We start from the raw sequence: 22585 nt of genomic DNA on the forward strand, positions 1-22585 counted from the left end.
GGATGAACTCCACGCACTATTTTTTTTTTTTTGCAGCGCTTTCGTTTTATCCAAACTTTATTCTTCCTCAGTCAAAAGCAAGACAGACATGTTTTACCAATCAGACTAATGGAATTGAATTGCTCCTCCTGCTTCAGGAAGCTAATGTAATATCTCTGAGGGTTACGTTTTTTTCCCCCTCTTTTAATTTAAACGAAGAGGCAAAATTAAAACAAATCATATCTTTAAATAGACAAAATGTGTTGTCACAGTGATGCGTGACAATTTTTTTTCTAATTGTTTAATTTAATCCCTCTTAGTTTAATGTTGGTTATTTTTTTTTGTCTAATTTAATCTTTATTTTACCCCAACTCTTTAATCAGAATAGGAAATACGCACGTTCTTTCTTTCTGTAACACATTTTTGTTTCATCCTTTTCACCTTTTGGTGACTCCAGGTCGAAATCTCCCCTCGCATTTTACGATGTCACTTTTTTCCCCATGGCATTAAATAACTGTCAGTTCGCAAGTGGTGCAATACCGGCTTTAACCAGATTTCGAATTTCCCAGTATTGATGTAATCACGCCCTCCAAAAAATGCAACATCTTCCTTTTAATACCTTATTTGGTATCGTGTGTGCTTCAATCACCTTGATTGGTTTTGCTTTACCCGTCCTGTGATCTCCCCTAGACAATTACGATCGTCCCTCCCTCAGGATTCGTCTTTTCCCGCCAAAAAAGGGACTTCTCTCTTTGCTTTCATCGCGGCTGGTGAGCTGGCCTACGTCAGCGAGCCATGCCAACACCTCCTAGAAGAAGGAAGGCCTCAGCACGGATCAATTTAGTAGTCCGATGTGACGAAGTTAACTGCGCAGTAGATGAAAAATAAGAAAGATGTCATTACGTTCGGGGTACTATGCTGCGCAGTGGTTGAAAAACCGAAATATGTCATTACGTTTGGACTACTAAAGGATATTTATGGTAACCCGTGCTGAGGCCTGCTCTTATCTAGGAGGTGTTGGCCATGCCCCCTTTGATCTTTTAGAAAATGCAGCCATTTTGTTATTCCTCGGCTACGATAACTGAAAAATTTGTGTGTGGCGGACCATTCCGAAACTTGTAATGTTGTAAGATAATGAACAATTAAAGATGTGAACGATCTGTATTTTTTTCTGGTGTTCATTTCTTCGAAATGTTAGACCTGCCTCAATGATGTAACTTGTCCATCGGGGTGAGTCTCTTGTTTCTCCTGTAAATATTTCTGACCTGCGTTTACTTTCCCAAACGTATAATTTAATAGATGTTATTCAGTCGGCCTTTTACTTTTCTTGACCACGAGCCTTTGCTATTGGGTTAATTCACGTTTTGCAATGTTTCTTTCCACTATTTTCGATCACTTTTGGCCTTTCCTTTACATCAATTTTTGATGATCAAAATTTATTAATTAGTTAATCTCTTTTAAATTTATCCCTTTGCTTTTATTCATATTCATTTAATTTATCGACTGAATACCTCTATCAAATTTTACATCTCCTTTTTTATGTTAATTTACTAACCATTTCATCGCCATATAAATAAATTTAATTCAACACCTTTTTATTAATATAAACCCAACTATGGTACAATATCTACTATAAATAAATATTTAAATTTCACCGGTACACGTGTAGTTTATTTTTTTAGAGCGATTTAGAATAGAAAAAAAGGTACATGGTGATATATATATAGGGGATTCTCACGAAATATGACAATTCACTAATACTATAATACTAAAAGAACTTTTTTTTTAAAAATGTTAGTAAATAGCATTGCTGTTAGCATTTTAAAATGGTTTTGCACTAGTATTGACTGTTTTGTATAGTTCAAAAATTTAATTGAATTTCAAAATTTCATGTCTTTGTTATGTCCCAAACAATGTCTCAAATAATAACTAGCTTCAAAACTTCCCATAAATTTTTCAAAATCTAATTTTTTTTATCTCAACAGGTGTAAGCATTTCTAGAATATACGCAGAGGGTATTATTTACAAAAACTTCGTTTAAAGTAATTTTTTCTGTCAATAATTTGTTTGTCCCAAGAAAATCTGTCATTTTACTGGCTACTTTTATTTAGTGGTTTATAACAAAAATAGATAGAGCCAGCAATCAATATCTTATGTTAATAGATTGATTAAACCGTCCTATCTGAACATGTCTAGTTGCATGAATAAAGAACCAATTTTCTGGATTAAAATCTATTTCTAAAAATTTTTCAAGGTGAGTAGGTTTATGTGATGTCATTTTCCTGGCTTCTTGAAATTAATAATAACATAAACTACATAGATTTTTCTAAGTTAATATAAGAAATTCTGTTGTTTTCTGCAGTATATAAACGTCTTAGGCCAAAATATTAAAGTTAAGTTATATGCTATAAAGCAGGGGTTTCCAGCTTACATGAGGCCGGGGGACACAATTAAAAACACAAATCAAATGGCGGGCCGCAACTTTATCAAAATTTTATGTAGGACTCTTTTATGTTTGACGAAACATTAAATATTACTGTCAGATTTTTACTAAGTTGTACAAAATAAAAGTATTGAATTACGAATTAAAATAAGAAGTAGATTTTAAAAAATATTTAATTACATATTAAAAAATTCGGACTACAATAACTTTAATGTGCACCCATGTATTAAACAATTAATGTGCAACAGATATCTAATTATTAAGATATAAAACTTTTTAAAGGTTGGTATTAAAACTTACATAGCACACAAAATATTCAAAGAGAAAATTGAGGTTTGTCTGCTGCAACCACCAGAGAATAGATATTTACATTTTAAATTTACAAATGTGTGTGTAAATATTTTCGTCCAAAATGAGTGGTTTCAAAAAGTTAAATCGAAGAATTTCTTCGAGAAAATTTCTGATACGCACATACTAAATTATATTCACAGAATACAAAAAAAAAAATTAAATAAAAAAGAGCAACATACACGATTATTTTTGTATTTGAATAAATATTTTCTTGGATGCAAAAACCTGAGAAATAAATTTCTTTGCACCGTTGGTATGTTAAATTTTACAGAAACGAAGAAATTAGGATTTTAATAACGAGAAAAGTATTTTAAACCCAAATAGATTTTTTGCAAAAATTGTCCGCGAAAAATGACACCTAATATATTTTAGTTCACGGGCCACAAAAAAAGGCTTCGCGGGCCGCCAGTTGGAAACCCCTGCTGTAAAGTGACGAATTTGTCATTATCCTGGCTTATGAATGCCAGGAGATTGAAGTGTTACCAGAATTTTTTTTAACTGCTAATACTGTAAGGAGGGAAAGCAAATATTAACCTAATACCAAGTTTATGTATGATTGTAATATGCTTGGATGTGATCAAAGTTATTTATTTATTTAATGATTGATTATTATACACAATTTCATTCTGTACAGTCCGCAAAAAAAAAAAAACGAATCACCCTGAATAACTTTCGTTCTAATGATCGGATTTTCACGAACTAAGTGTCAATCTTAATGGTTCCTGGGGGTGACCTCAAATATGTTAATTAATTAGTGCTAACTATTAATTAAGTTACGAAATCAGACACAAAAACGTACTTTCTCTGAATAAACATATAATTTTTTTTACATATTTGGAATCTAGACCCTTGAATTAGTGGTGGTAGACAAAATTTTAAAAAAATTGGGTGGTAAATTGGGCCGCAATAAATGTTTATATATTTGGCGATAGTCCAGAAAACCGCCAAAAAAAGTCGCCTGCGCAAATAAATATTTTAAGATAACCCATTGACTAATTCAAAAGAGGAGTGCTTAATTTTACAAGGTTGCTACGCAACCATACTCTGATAGTAAAAAAATTGAAATAATGTTCAGTGATTGCTCGGAGGGGCTTAATTTATTGTTAATAGAAAATATCTCGAAGTTTCCAGGCCATAAACAATTTTTTTAGGGGATTTCTGTCTAAAAAGAAATATTATTTTAATCTCCTTTGAAAAATAAATTTGAATCGATTTATAAATTATTTATGATAGTTTTTAGAATTTAAATACATGAACTTTTTATCTGATATTGTTTAGATTACACTGTTTTTACTATATTTATTCGAGGATTTTATACTAAAATAAAATGAGCATAACTTATTATAGCTATATACAAAATTTTAGGGATAATCATTTTTACAGTTTTAATCGAGTCTTCTAGGCAAGAAAATTTGAAGAAAAAAAAAGTGCTTGAAAAATAAAATGTAGATTGTATAATAATTCTAATGCACATTCACAAGGCTTTCTATAATTTACGATATCTCTTTTTTCTATAACTCAAGGAATTGCTGAATGTTTAGTGGCATTTTAAAAAGATTGAAATATGTTATGTTTAAGAATAAGATATTGAAATAATATGTTGCAAATTGTAGGATTCATTGCTTAAAAAATCGCTTCATTCTACTAAATATTTAGGTTACATCGTTTCCTTTGGATAAAGATGATTAGCAAATAGCATCCTCATGTTTCGATACATTCTGAAACTTATACGTTCGCAAATTCACCATAAAATGTCGCACAGCATATTCTTCAATTACGATAAGCTACATTTACCAACAAATACTGCTACTATGGTTATTTTTGCTTTCTTGTGTATATCTGATGATCTCTTTTTAAACAGAGCTCGTAAGATCCTTAAGATACTGAAATGGGGGCACAAAAACTTAAGAGATAAAATATTTAATTTCATTAACTCAAAATATCTGGTGTCAAAATGTTAATTTTTAAGTTAAATATAACTTTTACAATATTGATGTTCTTACATTTTTAAAGACCATATGAATCCTGATAAAATATTAAAATGCATATGTTTACTTTAACTAGTGTAAAATCCTTATTAAAATAATGATCAAGACCCAAATGTAAAACAGTATAATTGACGATAAAAACTCAACTGGCTTCAAAACATATGAAGAGGGAAGTAAAAGTCGACGTGTTTCGAGTTTTCAAATATAATCGCCCATTCCCAAGACTTGTCAGGCTTGGATAACTTGTGACTTTTATTATTGGACGCTCAAAACATGTCTATTTTTATTATCATCTATTATTTTTTTAAATCAATGAAGTTTTTATATTTTCGATTCAGTTTCTTGGGATTATCCATTTAGTTACACAACATATTAAATTATTTCACTCGATATTAAAATAAGTTTTACATATGTTATAGGCACAGGTTCTTAGATTGAAAAAATAATAATTCACTACTTTGTAAAAAAATTAATGCAGTAAAAAAAAATTTTTTTTTTTGCTGCAAGCCTTAACATTTTAGTTAAAGGTCATAAAAAAATTCCGTTTACAATTGAAATTTCAAAAGTCGAACGTGAAAATGGAATGCCCCCTAGTACCAGGAATCGAAATTAAATAGTAACAAGGACAACTTTTTTAAACAAGTTAGCGTTTCCGTCCTACTCGAAGTTGTTTGAAAAGGTATTTTTTATATATCAATTCCAAAGTTTATTCTACATATATTTCAGGGTATAATTTCGGAGTATTTCGATCGAGTTTATTTTTACACCCTTATTTGCTTAAAATTATTAAATAATTTACTTAAAATAAATTATTCAAGCTACATGATTTAATGCATTTATAGTATAATAATAAACGGAGCTTCCGACGCATATCCTTAACCTTAATACCGCTATCATTAAATAAATGGAATAAGCTTAGATAAATAATAAAAGTTAATTTTTCCCTCGTGTAATTTTCAAGGAATAATATGCTTCGATCAAACAGATTTCATTCTGGAAATAGCGAAATTATTGAGTAGGTCTCTTGGAGCAATATCATTCTTATCCTCTTTTGACGAAATATAGGAAAAATTAGTTTTCACAGTTTCTGTAAAAAGTATGTTAGCCTACTTGCCACGTTTTTTTAAAAATTTTTTTTTTTTTAAAATAAGGTCGGAAATTGTGTATTGTGTGCACAGCTTCGGAATCCTTACAAATTTCAATTTTTAGTATTTCCTGATTAACAAAATAAGGCATTTTCCTGATAACAAATTATACTACAATAATATCTTGGAAATCATGCTAAAGTAAAAAATTAAACTAAATAGTTTAGTGTATTATCAGATAAAAAAATCTACTTGGTATCATAAAGAGTAAAAGATATAATGAAATAATTAGTGAATCACACGTGGTCAGAAAATTAAAAATTTAATTTCACAACTAAGATAGTAGGACGACATTTAAGATACTGAGATATTTTAAGACACTAAAAAAATTGGCTACGTATTCCACAGCTTTTTATGTTCGGTATCTTTATCCTCTTTGTAGTGACTTATAAAACATCAACACTATTTTAGATAATCTAAGTTTAAGTCACAAGAAACAAAAACAAAAAAAGACAATCAATAATTTATATTCTTTTTTCAAAAAAATAGTATGCTAAGTAAATAATCAGCTGTTTTGCATTAAATAATTTTAAACAGCTGAATGTTTTTAATTTCTTAACAAGGTTTTATTCTTAGCTAGCAGACAATAATTCTTTAAAAAAAACTTGACTATAATTTGAAAAGGAAACCTAAATTAAAGAAAATCTAAATTAAAGTTCTAAAAAAATTATTAGTATATTAATGAAGAAATAATAAACGTAAAATGGAAAAGAATAAGAATTTTAAAATGTTAAAATTTTATTAAATAGTTGGTAAAATAGTTCTGCGATACACTTCCGGAAATTTCTTTTAAGATTAGGATGATATAGGGTAAACCAACAAATGAAGGAGCATTTCATAGATATTTAGAAATAAGATTTACTAGAAATAATACTTAGAAATAATACTTAGAAATAAGATTTTAAACGTTTTAATTTAGATTGATTGGTAAGAGTAGCTTACTACCTAACAATAGGAAGTTCTTTAACAATGCATTTAGTTATCTGGTCTTTGAGTCTTCTCTGGAAAAAGTTTTGAATTTGTTAGTATCTGTTCAACGCCTTGTTTCTTTGACAAAATTATAAGGTCAGTGCTTGTTGTTATCCGTTTAAACTACAATTAATTGCATATAATAATGCTTTTTCTTTTCATTGTGAAAAAAAGAATTCAAAATATGGTCATTGAATTTACGTTTTATTTATTTTAAGCATCATAACATAAGCAAGATTAGGGGGTGTTTATTAACTGGATTACAGAACGATGAAAAACCAATGAATAAACAAGTGTTCCTTTACTGGGATTTTTTCAAGTTAAGGAAAATAAAAGAAAATTTTTAATTTTCTTGTACCTTTTGTCATATTATAAATCAAAATTATGTTAAAAATAAAAAAAAACAACTTCTAACGAGTGAAGGAACAGGCATGTTCCTTCACTGAGAATAGATTTCCCAGTGAATGAATAGTATGTGTGAAATATGATATTACTTGGATAATTAGTAGTTCAGCGACATAGAGGACTCCTAAAATTCAGTTAAATGTTGTATGAATAGTTCCTATAACTATTTCATTTAAATATGCAAATTTAATTGCTAAATTTATTTAAAGAATTATAATAATAATTAATTTATTATTTATCTTTATAAATGTAGTGATTAGTTATTACATCATACCTTAGACTCCTTAATAAACTATGTTTATTAACTAAATATAACAACTGAATATAATAATAAAAGCTTGAATGGAATCTTTGCAGGATTTTGTGCCAATAATTAGCTAAATTATTATCCTATTGCCGTCTTTAATGTCCTAACGGGAACTGGTAGGAAAAATCCATTTAAAGACAATTATCTAGGTGAAAAATGGGTGAAGTTTTTTTAAGGTGACATCCACCGATAACTCAGTGCAATGCGAAGATAATTTCAAAAGGCAAAACTTCCCTTAGAGAATAATATTCGAAATACTGGTTTTAAGAACTTCAGAGAATCTTTAGGAGGGAAGTAGCCCTGGCATCCTTTTATAAAGTGATTGCATTTACAATGCGAATGAAACAAGAGTTGAATACTGCCCTTAAACGGGAAAAATCTGCGGCCTTAAAAATTATAAGGATTTATATTCTAAAGTACCTAGGAAAGAAAAAGAACCTCCATTGGTAGTTTTTCCTTACAGAAGAATTCGTAGAGATATTACAGAATCAGTCCCTGCTACATATTTCATTGGAAAAAGCTATTCATGAAATGAAACGATGACCGCAGCAACATTTTACAAATATATTGCAAATGTTTCTACCCATGGCTAATTAAAAATGCAATCAAATTCCATATTTTGCTTCCTCTGGATAGGTATAAATCTCATATCAATTTGAAACTGAGCAAGTTTTGTTCCTCAAAACAAATTTTCTGGTTTAGTTTTCTACGTAATTCTTGGAAATCTCGTTAGATCTTGAAAACAAAAGAATTGTGAAACAATATGTCTAGAAAATTTTACATCCATTTTTAAATAAGATTTGAGGCATCAACTGATGAAGTTAAAATGCTTTTATGAAATGCGATATTTTTTCATTCGATGTAGAAAACGTTGACTGTAACAAATGCATGCAAAACAGACACCAAGAGTTAATGAGCAAGACAACTTATCAACAAAACACATGCTTCGAGAGTAACGATGCGCTATTTCTTCAGAAGCTTGAGAAGGAAATCTCACAAGTTATGTTGCAAATTTTTAAAGGAACATTGACAGAAAAGTTTTATCTCCCAAATATCCAATAGCCTGCGCTTTTCTCAATATTGAAGAATTTATTTCAAAAAGAACAATTGTATAATCAAATTTTGGCTCTGAAGCTGAGACAACTAACATTAATAATGAAAGTATCTTGAAAACCGATTTTGAGATAAATCCTCTTGAGGCATTGTTAGTTGCAAAAACGATTGGTTTCATAAGTAACTACTAGATATAAGTCAATGAGAGATGGGTTTTACTCAAACTTCGAAACTCCTTTTTCTCATTTATTATCCAGTGAGGAATTCTTGAAATGGAACTGGAAAATCAAAAGAAATTTCGAAGATACATTTACATTGGCCAAAAATTTGGAAAAAAGAGGAAGGTTAAATCAAAAGAAAAAGAAATAAATTACTCATGACGAAGAGAAAAAAAATACTTAAAAAGATTTAAAAAAAAGCTTGAAAAATATGAGGAAAAGATTAAACAAAAAAATGATCGAATTATAATAATAATAAAAACATCATCAGATTACGCAATGATAAACATTCATAATTTAGAACGGACTATTAAACTGTGAGAAAAAAATGAAAAACATTTTTTTAAATTATGTATTCAAACATATTTTACTTTCCATTCCATGACTGAAAAAAAAGTAAAATTTTCCACATTAACTATGGTTATATGTCGTAATTCCAGGAAAAATCTTGTTTTTAGACATTTGTGTGGCCTATGGATTCCTAACGAGCATCAAACATTATCAAAATTAAGTGTTCATTCTCTGGAAAATTTAGTGCTTATTCACTGGTAAGAACTGTTCCTTCACTTGGTCATCTTACTACTTATTATTTAAACCACCAAAAGCTTAAAACAATATTATGTAAGTTATCTAACTTTTTTTACATAATTTGCATTTAATAACAAATATGTCGAAACCATCATTTAGCTAAAATTACAAATTTTGAAATTTTTATGAATTTTTCTTAAAGGCAAGCTAAGCTTAAGTGTTCCTTCATTGTTTAGTTTACCCTATAAGATGTTGAGAAATTTGTGATGTTGTGAGAGATGTTTAAAAATGTTGACTACGTATTTTTATTAATATTTATAAAATATATATTCAAGAAATTGATAAATATATTATTCTGAATCTATGCATACGTATGTATATTATTGAAATTGTATCAGTTATTGAAAAACAAAATAAAAAAAATAAAAAATAATCACATTAAATAAGCACAATCTGGTGTATTCTATCAGAAGCACGCTTTTTTAAAACTAGACATTTGTTGAATAAAGTGTTTTTTATTCAAAATTCTTTACTAAATTGCAAATAAATTATTAAATGACTAAAAAAGAAACATCGTATTTTATAGTGTGAAAGAAATAAAAATAAAAAGATTAGCAAACGATTATTAGCGAAAAAAATATGAATGAAATTTTACGCTACGCGCGCGAAGTCAAGTTCCTCCCAAGTTTATCACATTTTAATATTAATCGCCCCAATAAGTTATTTCTTTATTGTCGCCAAATTATTTTTTTAAAAATAATTAATTTTAATTTTTCTCAGCTTCTAATAAATAAAAACAGTTGAAAATTTAGATTTTTCAATTGAAAAATATGTAGATTAATATGGTATAAAAAAATTCATACCTTATAATTCAATATTTTTTCATCCTCACTTTAATTAAATAATAAAAAATAATAAATAATTATTAAAAATTATTTTTTGCATGAAATTATCTTTGGGTAAATGAGTTTTATGAGTGGGTGCAATTTTTTTTGAATTGCTTCATTAGTTTTGAAAAAATGACTGAAAACGCAAAAAGCGTAATTAACATTAAGGGGTACGAACTTTGAATCGCTCTCCTGACCAAACTATGGGGACCACATTTCCCAGATTGCGGCTACCCCCTATATTTTGAAGATAAGAAATCCAAATATGTTAAAAAAAAATGCATGTTTATTCAGAGAAAGTACGTTTTTGTGTCTGATTTCGTAACTTAATTAATAGTTAGCACTAATTAATTAGCATATTTGAGGTCACCCCCAGGAACCATTAAGATTGACACTTAGTTCGTGAAAATCCGATCATTAGAACGAAAGTTATTCAGGGTGATTCGTTTTTTTTTTTTGCGGACTGTACATATCAGCAACAAAAGTTTTTTTGATTATTTCTACAGTGGATAAAAATAATTAATTTAAGTAATTTATAGTCCATCTAACATAAAGGCTTAAGTTGGGTTACTTAGTATTAACTTGAAATAACTGTTTTTTAAACGTCTAAGCTAATGTCATTTTCCTGGCATTCAAGATGTGGTGAATTTCTTTTTTATTTTTCTCTCGAGTAAATGTCAATAAACTACACTGCTATCTGTAAGATATTAATAAGTGTAACTAAAGAAGTGTACAAAAAAAAACTTTTAGATTATTTTGAAGACTTTAAATTAGAAGAAATTTTTTGGTCCAATTGTCATGTTTCTAAAAAATCACCCATATATTCGTTTTAAGGAATTGTGATCGTAATTTTTTTGATAAGCATTAAATTCGGAAATGCGTCAGTTATGAAAACTTGATAGATGAATTAAATTGCAATATTTCTTTTTTTTTTCTTTTCATATGTCTAATTTAAGCAGCTGCAAATTAGAGCTGAGAAGGGAAATTCAAGTTTCCAATTCATCTGTTCTGTAGTAGATAAAAATAAAACTCTCCAAGTAGCTCCTAATATTAGAAAATATCTGAAAACCGATAAAATCTAATGTTATCTTGTACAACTTATAATATTAGAAAGATACAAGAGGTCGCTGTTTGCTCTGCATTATATAATATTACACTGGTCTGCAAAACTTAAGCAACGAGTGGTTTTTCGGCCACAGCTCCCCAACAAAGTATAAGATAGCCATGAAATTGCAGTATAATATGCACGTAATTCAGTAGAAAGATTATTTGTATGCAAATTTTAGAAATAGAACATCGTAGGTGATGTAACCTTGTGGGTCGGCGCGCGCAGGTCAAAGCTGTGATAAAAGGATGAAGAGCACCGTAGTTAAAGACATTCGCTGCAAGTGCAAGTGATTTTTTTTTTGAAACATGTCTTCAAGAAATCATTTAGACGACTTTACTCGAGGAAGAATGATTGGGAAGCTTGAGGAGGGGCGTAGTGTGACCAGTGTCGCCGAAGAGTTCGGGATCAACAAAAGTGTTGTTTCTCGAGCTTGAAATGCCTTTGAAACTACTGGTACAGCTGTTCGGAAGGTTGGTGGTGGCCATCCAAGGAAAACAACACCAAGAGATGACCGTTACATTGTCCTCCAGGCTAAAAGAAACCGTTTTCAGTCAGCGAGCGCCATATCTCAGCAACTGTGCACAGCCACAGGACGACAAGTATCAAGATTTACAGTGGCCAGACGCCTCCACAAAGGTGGCTTATTTGCTAGACGTCCTGAGCGCTGCATACCTTTAAAAGTTAGCCATCGGCGGCACCATTTAGAGTGGTGCAGAGAACACGAAACCTTGAAGCCTCATCAATGGAGTCGCGTCCTCTTCACAGATGAGAGTCGTTTTAGTGCTACAAGCGATTCTACCAGATTGAGGTAGACCATAAATACTTTTATTTAATTTGCACATTTTATTTTTACCATATTTATCTACAAAACCTGGAGGTATTTACATCGATTCAGTTTCATCAATATCACCATATAAGGAGGTCATGGGTTCGATCGTCGCCGGCCGAAGACTCCCCGTGCAGTAAATGGTGACTGATGCACGTTAAATCTTTCGAGTCTCAAAGTCCTCCATGTTCCCACAACAAATCAATACCTCTGGGGGTACTGATTCAGGAGTTTCCTTGTCTTCTGGATTGGTTCAAAATTACAAGGCTAGGAGTTGAACATTAGTAGCCGTGAACCCATGAAATTGGGTCGGCTGTTCAACGACGGTTATAAAATAAAAAATAAAATATCACCATATAAATATGCAGTTTTAATATCAAAAAATTTAACAAATAAATCTAATTTTGCTAATAAAGCAATTAATAATCTTAATGATTCAATATTTACAGCAGGTGAATATGATTCAGGATAATCAACATTTTTTATGTGATTAAACCCGGCTGCAACCAGTCTCGCTTTGTAAATTTTGTTATCATCGTAATTTTGGATTGTATGCACATACCCATTTACTTTTTATTATATTTTTCTTCTTACACCTCTCAATTAATTCGAAAGCTTTATGCTTCTCCATTGAAAGAAGTTCATTTTTCATTGCGGTTTTTCACTCCGAATATTTATTACTATTTCGACTGGTTATAATTTTGAGAAACAGATAATCCTTTCGAGGCTAAGCTGGGCCAAGGGTGAAAGCGAGACGGAAAATAGTAAAGGCTGGTAGTGAAATCTTTTCAGTTATAGCTAGTTTTGGGGAGGAGTTTATTTATTCTTTTTTTAAATTATTCAACAATATCTACTTTATCTTCGAAAAGAAGCAGTTTTATATATATGCTAAAATTTTAAAAGAAATCTTGATAGTTAAGATATTTTATTTTTTTCGGAAAAAATGCTGGAACGAAATGTCTTATGTACCAGGTTTTTCTCTTTTCCGTCTTGCTACATAAGGGCTTTCACCCATGAAGCTGGCGTTCACGGATATTTTATTTTTTATTCTTTCAGAACATCTTAATGCCGGAGCATTTCGATTATTTTCATTTTGCAAATCGGTTCTTTCTAGAGACGTGTGAGAAAAAGAATGTTCACTCCGTGATTCAGTTGGAGGAGAGTTATAGGTTTCAGTTTCAGCTTGCGGTAGAGATATATTAAACTGGATCAAATCCTCAATGTTCCATATGCTACATTCATTTTTGTTTGTTAGAAATTTACTTCCCCTTAATGATTCCTTAAATTTGACAGATCAATTACAATATTTTTATCAGCATCATATATTCTATAAGAGCGCCTTTCTCTAGAATAACCGACGAAAATCCCACGTTTTCCCGGAATATCAAATTTATTTCGGAATTGTTTAGGTCTATGGGTTTAGGTATATGAAAATAAATGACGCATCCGAATACGTTTAAGTTGTTTAGGTTCCTTTCCTGACCATATTTCAATCGGAAGATTTTGTTTATTTGTACGCGGTGTAAGATTAGAAATGTGAGCGCTGAAATTTATCGCTTCAACCCAAAAATTTAATGGGACCTCACTTTCATATAATAATGTCCTAGCCCTTTCTACTAATACTCCTATGGCTCACTCAGTACGTCCATTTGACGAAGGATTATACGGTACTGTTTTTTCATGTATGATCCCGTATTTTTCTAGAAAACTATCAATCTCGTTATTAACAAATTCGTTTTCTGTTCTGAATCTTTTGATTTTCTTTCTCATTTCATCTTTATACCTTTCTTTGAACATACAATACAATTCAAATACTTTATTTTTATGCTTCAAAATAAAATAAAAGTACATCCCAGAAAAATCATCCACTAGAGCTAAAAAATATCTTGAATTCCCTATTGAATCACAATTTATTGGGCCTGCTAGGTCCGTATGAATGAACTCTAATATGGAATTACTTTGTGCAATATTAATAGTTGGATGACTCCTATGGGTTACTTTACTTATATCACAAGATTCACAATAGTAAATTTCAAAATCTTTAAAATTTATGCCAAGGACATTTTAACCACGTATTGTGGATTTAAATGGCAAAGTATCTTATGCCAAATATTATAGGTACAGTCGAACTTGCTTATAACGAGCTCGGATTTAACGAGAACTCGGATTTACCGAGGGAAACGAGAATATTTGGTTGGATCAATGTTAAGTTTATGGAACAGAAGTCGCTTTTAACGAGAAAGACCCGGTTTTAGCGAGCAATATTTTTCTGTCTTGCAATCTTTTTTCTCATCTTTCTAGTCTTATCTTTTTTTCAAAATTATAAGAAATGCGCGCGAAATCAAAAAAACCGCGAACTGAAACTTAATTGCCCTTATCGCTCTAATCTAAAGCATGGGAAAAGTCACGTGAGAGTAGGCGGTGGCGTATCGATTTCGTGCCTTATCGGTCATGGCCGATAAAAGTATTTATTTAAATTTAGTAAGTAATAATTAATTTATTAAGCAAGAAAAGTATTTGATTAAATTAATTAATGTAAATAAAGTAAGTAAGTATTAATTAAATTTTAAGTAAACTCAATCATTTGACCTCCAAAGCCCCCCCCCCCTCTTCTGGTTGCACGCCTGCCTAAAGGACCCGTTTATTACGAGCACTCGGATTTAACGAGTACAATGTTACGGTCCCTTTATGCTCGTTATAAACGAGTTCAACTGTATCTAAATTACTTACTTCATTATATTCTAACTCAGAATTATTTACATCATTATAATCAAACAAATTAGGTTAAATGTTATCACACGGTTCCATTAAAATTTCAAAATGATTGTTTACTTTACAGCTTTTAAAACAATGCGATTGTCATTACTTAAAATCAAAATATCATTACCATTAGATTCAATTTTATAACCTTTATCAATTAATTTAGATATTAAATTGTTTCGTAACTCTGGTACATATATAACATCATATATACATTGATAGATTTTTTCTGTAATTATCAGCTGTTGTAGTAGCTTTTAAAATACCTTTAGAAATAAAATTTGTCTTCTTACCTGCTAATTGTATTTTTCCATTAACATGACTTATGTTTTCAAATAAGTCTTTTACTATGCGTGAATCCAGAATGAAAATAGTTTTGTTTTTACCTGTAGCACTAGAATTTACGTGATTCAGCGGTATCACTACAATGTTTATCTTGATTTTCAAATGCAATGCACAATGAGCGTTTTGTTCATGCCCAATTTATAGTTCGAAAATGTTCTTTTTTCTTGAGGGTCTTGACTTCCCTCGTTCTTGTTTTGGAAATAGCAGTCTTATGGCAACATTTCTTCGTGCTTCTATTTCCATATTTATGTCCGAATGCTTCTAGAAATATCATTTTAATACGCTGTTTTCTTCTTCTCTCTAAAATTCCATCTATTTGTTTTTTCACGTAGGGTTTTTCAAATTCTCTTTCTGAAATTTCCAGTCCCAGTGACGAACATTTCGTTTCAAGTCCACGTGATCTTGCAATATAGTCTGAGACATTTTCTTTCATTTCAAGGTTTTTTACTTCGTTACTTGCATCGATTTTGGGATCTTCGGTTTTACCAGTAAATGTGCTTTGAATTTTTGCATCGTTGGCGAAAGACTTTGGTCGTCAGAAAGTTGAATGTACGCTACAGCATCATCATTGTTTAGTGTCCCGCAATTTTGGATCAACGGGGCCCTCTTCAGTAAGGACACTTACAATTTTCTTGAGTGTTAGCAAAGCCTTAACTTTAATGTACCACTGATAGAAGTTGTCACTGTTAAACAGCGGAATACTCGGCAGATCCCTATTCATTTCGGAATCTCAAGATGTAAATCACGACGAAACTTAGTGAAAATTTTTACTGCTCAGAACCACGCTCTGCTACCAACTGTAGTCCGTGGAGATCGAGACTCAAACAGAAAGTAAAGGTTTATTAACAAAGAGCAAACAAATACATACAAATTTGAAACGAACGCCATCAGGCGGTATTAAAAAGAAAAAGACTTCGTAGCAATCCTTTCCTGGGAATGACAACACATTGCTTACTTAAACATAACACGTACAAATTGTTTGCTTAGTATATATTGGGTCACTTAAACATACAAAAAAATTTTTTGCAACAGCGAAAAGCTAGTAATATTTAACCTGTTACAAACATATTTTTTCTAAATCTAATATAAGCATTTTGAACAGTATCTTATTATTTGTCATACTTTTTATATTAAGTAGTATAAAGGAGTAATAATAGGGCTCTATGGCAGAAAAAAAGAGTTAAAAAGGACAAAATATGTTCTATTAGGAATATGAAATAAATTTTGATCCTTGCAAAAAATTTTAGAACTTAAGTTATTAAAATGATCATATATTATACTGCAATGTTTAATAAAAGATATTTGAACTACGTTATGAATTCTTGTTTTAGTACTACTTTTATGTACGCTTTTAGGATGTTTACAGATAGCAGAAACAATAAAAAAAATTTCTGAGGGTGGGAAAAATGTTTCCCTTTAGAAAACAGGGGGGAATATTTTTTATATTTAGAGGGTAAAAATCATGCTAATTACCGTGCTAAACCTGTTTGGTGTGCGTTTATTACCCCGTTTTACGAAGATTTTTTTTCTGTTCTTACCAACATTGAGGATAAGTCTAATGCCAGTGTAGGTTTTCGATTTTACTTGTGCAGGCAGATAAGTCGATTTTAATAATCGAGAAAGTGAGACTAGAGCGAATCACTAGCGAAAAGTCGTAATAAGTATTGGTTAAAGTTCAATGATATAACCGCACGGAAAGTGACGCATCGTATGTGTCTCAATCTGATTGGTCAATGAAATGAGGCATTTGCTTATGTTTGCAACTGTCCTTTCCATTCTATTTCGATTAAGCCATGCCCGTCGAGTATTGATTTTCTCAGGTGACACATTCTTCCTTTCACAAAGAGTTCAATTCTTCTTCTACGTATTTCTTACTTAATACAATAACAGACACAAAGCCATGTACAACATAAACAGAATAATTTTGCATCAAAGTAACAATGCAATATATTATGCTTACAATACAATAGATAAACATATAATAACTCAAAGTTGAGTGAAAGAAGTAAACTAGAAAGAAATATATTTCAACAAATTCGATGTGTAATACGACGTTCTATTTAATTAACTTCATGTTAATTAACATTCTTAACAGGTAAAGAAGCTAAATTTTAACGCACCATTTTGCTTATAAATTAGCTGACAATGACGTCTTAGGCCACATGTTTCGGTACCTGTTATCATCTTCATGAAGTTTAAGTATCTAATTGCCAGATATAAATTTGCTCATGTTATATCGGCAGGCCATATATGCCACTAGTTTCTAAATTTCTAAACCTCGCAGAGTTAAAATAATGTGTGGTAATCAAGAATAAACTTTTTGTATTATTCTAGTAATGGAGTGACAGAATATTTTTGCTTAGAGTGGATAATTAACTTTTACATTTTAGAGATACTTCTCCCCCTCTGACGCATGCAACCCGTTCGACAACTAAAGCATGATGCAGCAACGTGTTAGACCAATCAAAAATTTGTAGTAGGCTGCCTGCCCTCTTTTTCCTAGCAGTCCAAAGCGAGAGCTGTACGTGAACAGGTCGTGAGCGGTGGATCCACCGGCGATTTCAGAGGCCGCCGAAGCGTAAATTACTTTAATTTATTTTTTTAAATTCTTCTTTAGTAAATGCCTAGGTAATTCAAAATTTTAATGAATAATAATGTTTTTCTAAATTTGATCTAACAAGTAATGGAAAACACGATAATTATTTAGTTTTTTTTTTCCCACGTGCACATATTTTTTTAACTCACTCCACTCCAGGTATTATTAAATTATTTTTGCCTTTTATATCTTTTGTATAATCATGTGTATCTTAATATTTTATCTACTGATTTTACTTTGAAAAAGTAAATGATTAATCAGGGGTCTGTTGAGAAGAAATTTGGGTCCGTTAACGGACCCTTCACAAAATATCTTTTCATAAAAACGGACCCTTCACAAAATATTTTAATTTAAACAAACCCTTCACAAAATGAATTTTCTTTTAATCGGACCCTTCACAAATTTTTTTATCTTCATTATTATTTTGTAATCGAATAAACCCTTTCCAGGGCAGAAAACAAGAAAGATGGATGTAAACGAATTAAGTTTTGTCTTCGGCAGACGATTCTTCCATTATTCGTCCGAAATGAATATTCTGCGTTCAGCAGTATAGGCTAAATACCAAACATTTGTATGTTGCATCTCTAATTTAGAAGGAGCAATTGTTGTTTATTTTTTAAAATTTAATTTTTTTAATTACAATTTTACAGTGTTGAGCATAATCTTGTATGTCTTTACAATTTAAAAACTCTTTGAAAAAAATTATTTTTGCAATAACGGACCCTATTTGCACAAATTCATTAAAGCGGACCCTGGTTGAAAGAATGTGAGTAATTTTTTCACAATTTCACGAAAAACGGACCTTTCACAAAATGTCTGGACAGACCCCTGTTAATGTAACGAACGTCACATAAAGAAGTAGTGTTGAAAATCAACTCGGGGTATATTTTAATTGTAGCATTGATGATTTTATATTGATTCTTAATATGATTTATGATTACTAATTTTATTTTTCTTAACATGCTCCGAATCTGGTTCTCAAATGATATTTTATTCAAATTAACTTTAGTAAATTAACTTTTAAATGATAATTAATGGTTAATTGCATAAAATTTAATTTAGCAAAAATGTATTTTTCTCAAGAGCTTAAAATAAAATTTATTTTTACGCAACGCAATTTAAGTATGATATAATAATTTACAAAATTTAAGATTTAATAATGCTTTTTAATGATAATGTTAGATTTAATAATGTTGAACAGCTGACTCAATTTTGTGTTTACGACTACTAATGTTCAACTCAGTAGCCTTTGTAATTTTGAATCAATCCAGAAGACAAGGAAACTCCTGGATCAGTACCCCCAGAGGTTTAATTTGTTTTGGGAACATGGAGGACTTTGTGACTCGACAGATTTAACGTACAACGGTCACAATTTACTGCACGGGGAGTCTTCGGCTGGCAGGGTTCGAACCGACGAACTCTTGGACATAGGTCCAGTGCCTTACCAACCAGACTAACCTTGCCTTCCCTACACTTTTATTAACACAATTCTCTTGATTAATTGGAACAGAGAAAAAATACTTTGTCTAAAATGCATTTAAAGATTATTAGTTAAATTGTTTCTGCGCCAATTCATCAAGTATAATTTGTCATAATGTAATTCAAGGTAGGCGTAAATTTTAGTTGCCGCAATTTTACGTATCATTCGGGATAATCTGGTTGATCGAGAGTTTACTTTACAAATTAATAAGGTAAGGCTATAAAGTCTTGTAATTTCTACATAGTGTTTGCTTACTAATAAATCTTTTTTCTATTTAGAAAACTAGTGTATACTTGGTTTAGTGAAAAAGTTGTGTGGAAAATTTATCTGAAGTTATATACGATGTATCGTCAGGCCATTCTGCAAATTCTCCCTAAATGGCATTTTTGGAACAACAGAGTAAGTAGATTTCTACTGTTAAGTAATTTAGGATCTTTGTACTAGTAAACCTAGTAACGATAATGAATCTGCTCAAGATGGACCTAACTTAAGCACATAAAAGAGAGGGGGGGGGGGAAATTCCCGGCCCATCTCGATATATGAAAAATGGAATTCAACATAAAGGTGCTCTATCAACGCCTTCTATAACTGAAAGCCTCCATACGGTTTTTTGTAGGTAGTCTGATCAGACCACTAGGAAAGCAAACCAAGTAGCGAAAGAACAATTTAATATGAAATCTATTAAAAATTAGAAAGTGGTAGCAAATATATGTCTAAAATATTTTTTCATTTATGAATATAATTGGTTTGTTTTATTTACTTGTCAACCACTATAGATTCAGTTCTAAGATATATATGATAAATTTCTCTCAAGTATTTTTAAAATAGAATTTGGGTTCATGCGCACAAGTGGTTGACTTTTTAAGTGCTCTGCGCAGACTGCTTGCAAGAAACCGTGTGGAGGCTTTCTGATGTAGGAAGTAACGGCTCTATTTAGTGTTATAGTGTTTTCTTCAATGTAACGGCGCTTTCTACATTGTAATGGCGTTTTATAAATGGAGTTAATATAATTGCACTTTCAAATATAATGGCGCATAAAGAAAGAGTTCATTCTCGTAATTCATAATTTAATTACCATAATAACGAAATATGAACATTTATAGACTTAAAATAACGTTACACAAATCTCAACTTTTTCTGAAGGTGTAACTTTGGTTTAAATTTTACAGCTATTTTAATGCAATAAATCTTCCTCGGATAATTCAGGGCAAAAAATATCATTAAACTTTTCATTGACAAGTATTACCAGGTCTTAATTGTAATTTTATTCTATATAGGTATGTTTTTCTCATATGAGACTTAAGGAGAAGTTTCAGAAGACCTTAAAAGTTATCAAGGAAAACAACAGAGCTCAAAAATTCTGTGGTATTCTCATAAACGCTAAAGAAGTCACTCAAGAATCTAATTGTATCTCTCTTCACCCTCCCGTAGAATATTCCCTGAACAAAGATGAGTTAGAAGCTCATTCAATTATCTGTGAGCTAAAAGAAGTCATTCATAAAGATAAGCCTGAATATATTCTAATTGATACGATCTTAAAAGCACTTAGAAATAGCTCTAATGAGACACGTCAGCAGCTTATTTCACTTCTTTTTAGTATTGATACGGTTAATTTCCTGAATCCCAAGAGCCAGAGTTCAAAAGAATACTTAAAATATTTTATAAGTGATGTTGAATGCTTTTTTAGAAATGCAAATAAGTTAAATCTTAATGGGATTTTAGATACACGAGGAGCTTTAAAATTGGTTGAAGCTAGATTATTTGATCATTATGAGGGAAATATTTTAAATGATGGAACAATCTCTATTCGGCATTCAATCTGTTATCTGCATTCAATAGTTACCAATCTAATTTTTGAGGAAGGTAAGCATTCTGATGATCATAATAGAGAAATCGAAGCTTTAATGTCTGATGCTGTTTCACTAATTTCAACTAGGTTGTTACTACTGAACAGTGCCTCAAAATCTATTATAGAGAAATGTTTATTGGCACGAAGATCTTCGCTTGCTATTGATAGAGATGATTTTGATCTCGAAAAGTTTTATTTGCGACAGTTTAGAGATTGCTACAATTTTTTGGACGTGGTAAATATGAACTTTTTTGTAATTTTTTCTTTAAAAAGTGACTATGTTCTTGAACATTGATATTTCGTGTACCGTGTACCGTTTTTAGGGGTAGGGATAGTCAAGCTTTACCTTCTGTAAAGCCCCTCGTTACATATTTCGCCTCTCTATACAACATTTTTGTCTTGATAGTTCGTTCACCAGCAGTCGGGACTTGGCTCCGCCTTCATCAGACGCGACGATGCTATTTCGCTATTTTTGAGAGAAGGATGTGAACAATCTTGAAAAAAGTTGTTATTTTGGCGATCGTATAACAAAAATATTTATTTCGCATTCTTTATGTACATTTTTTTAACATTAAATATTTCATAAATCTGATGATATTTCTCCCTTTTGAGTGAAAAGTTTGTCCTTTTTAAAACATTTTGCTGGGCACCCAGCCGTTTTTAAATTTAAAATATATTTAATTAGATAGAGTAACAAAAAGGTCAGATGATAAAGTGAAGTAAGTGACTTAAAAAGAATTCACTGTTAGTGTTTGGTACTCCCGCTTACTCCCGCTCTGAAATGAATTCTTCGTCCGAGGAGATGATGGAGCAACAAGTGTCAACTCCTGGTGAACGAACTAGACTTTATCTATCAAAACTAATACTAATATAAAATTAATAATCGGTTTTTCCCCCTAGACAAATCTTAAGACACTTGATTTGCGAGCTTTAGTAAACCAAATAATTCATACAGAGTAGGTGGTCTTTAAGCCTGCCAGCGAAAACATAGTGTCACGTAGTTATAATCAGTTATGCAACTTAGTCCCAGACTGTAAAATAATTATTACAGCAATTTTTTCAATTAAGCTAACCATTAGTTGTTAATAAATAAAAGGTTTGGTTGATAAACAATTATCGAAAAAGTACTATTAAATTAATCATTTACCTTGGGGATAATTTACAACAGAGGTTTCCAACTTACATGTAGCCAGGGGCCACAATTAAAAACGCAAATCAAATGGCGGACCGCAACTTTATCAAAATTTTAAATTTTAAGTAGGACTCTTTTATGATCTTACTATTTATGATCTTTTATGATCTTACTAAGAAGTTGATTTTAAAAAATATTTAATTACATATTAAAAAA

General features: G+C 30.9%; 1 protein-coding gene across 5 annotated transcripts in view; it reads left to right on the forward strand.

Annotated features, from left to right (window-relative positions):
* The window catches only part of LOC107452189 (uncharacterized), a 41598-nt gene that overhangs the window by 12713 nt on the left and 6300 nt on the right, over nt 1–22585 (forward strand). The window contains exons 1-3 of one of the 5 annotated variants that reach the window (XM_087161228.1): nt 1014–1209; nt 19667–19787; nt 20666–21472. In XM_087161228.1, coding sequence (XP_087017354.1) covers nt 19731–19787; nt 20666–21472 — 864 coding nt within the window. In that variant the 5' untranslated portion in view covers nt 1014–1209; nt 19667–19730. Of the gene's footprint in view, nt 1–1013; nt 1210–17744; nt 18068–19666; nt 19788–20665; nt 21473–22585 lie in introns of those variants that run through there. The other 4 variants (XM_087161226.1, XM_087161227.1, XM_087161225.1 and 1 more) reach the window with 4 other exon arrangements.

The sequence above is a fragment of the Parasteatoda tepidariorum genome, chromosome 4 (assembly GCF_982258835.1).
Source record: "Parasteatoda tepidariorum strain Cologne lab strain chromosome 4, Ptep-v5.0, whole genome shotgun sequence".
In the NCBI taxonomy this organism is placed as follows: Eukaryota; Metazoa; Arthropoda; class Arachnida; order Araneae; family Theridiidae; genus Parasteatoda; species Parasteatoda tepidariorum.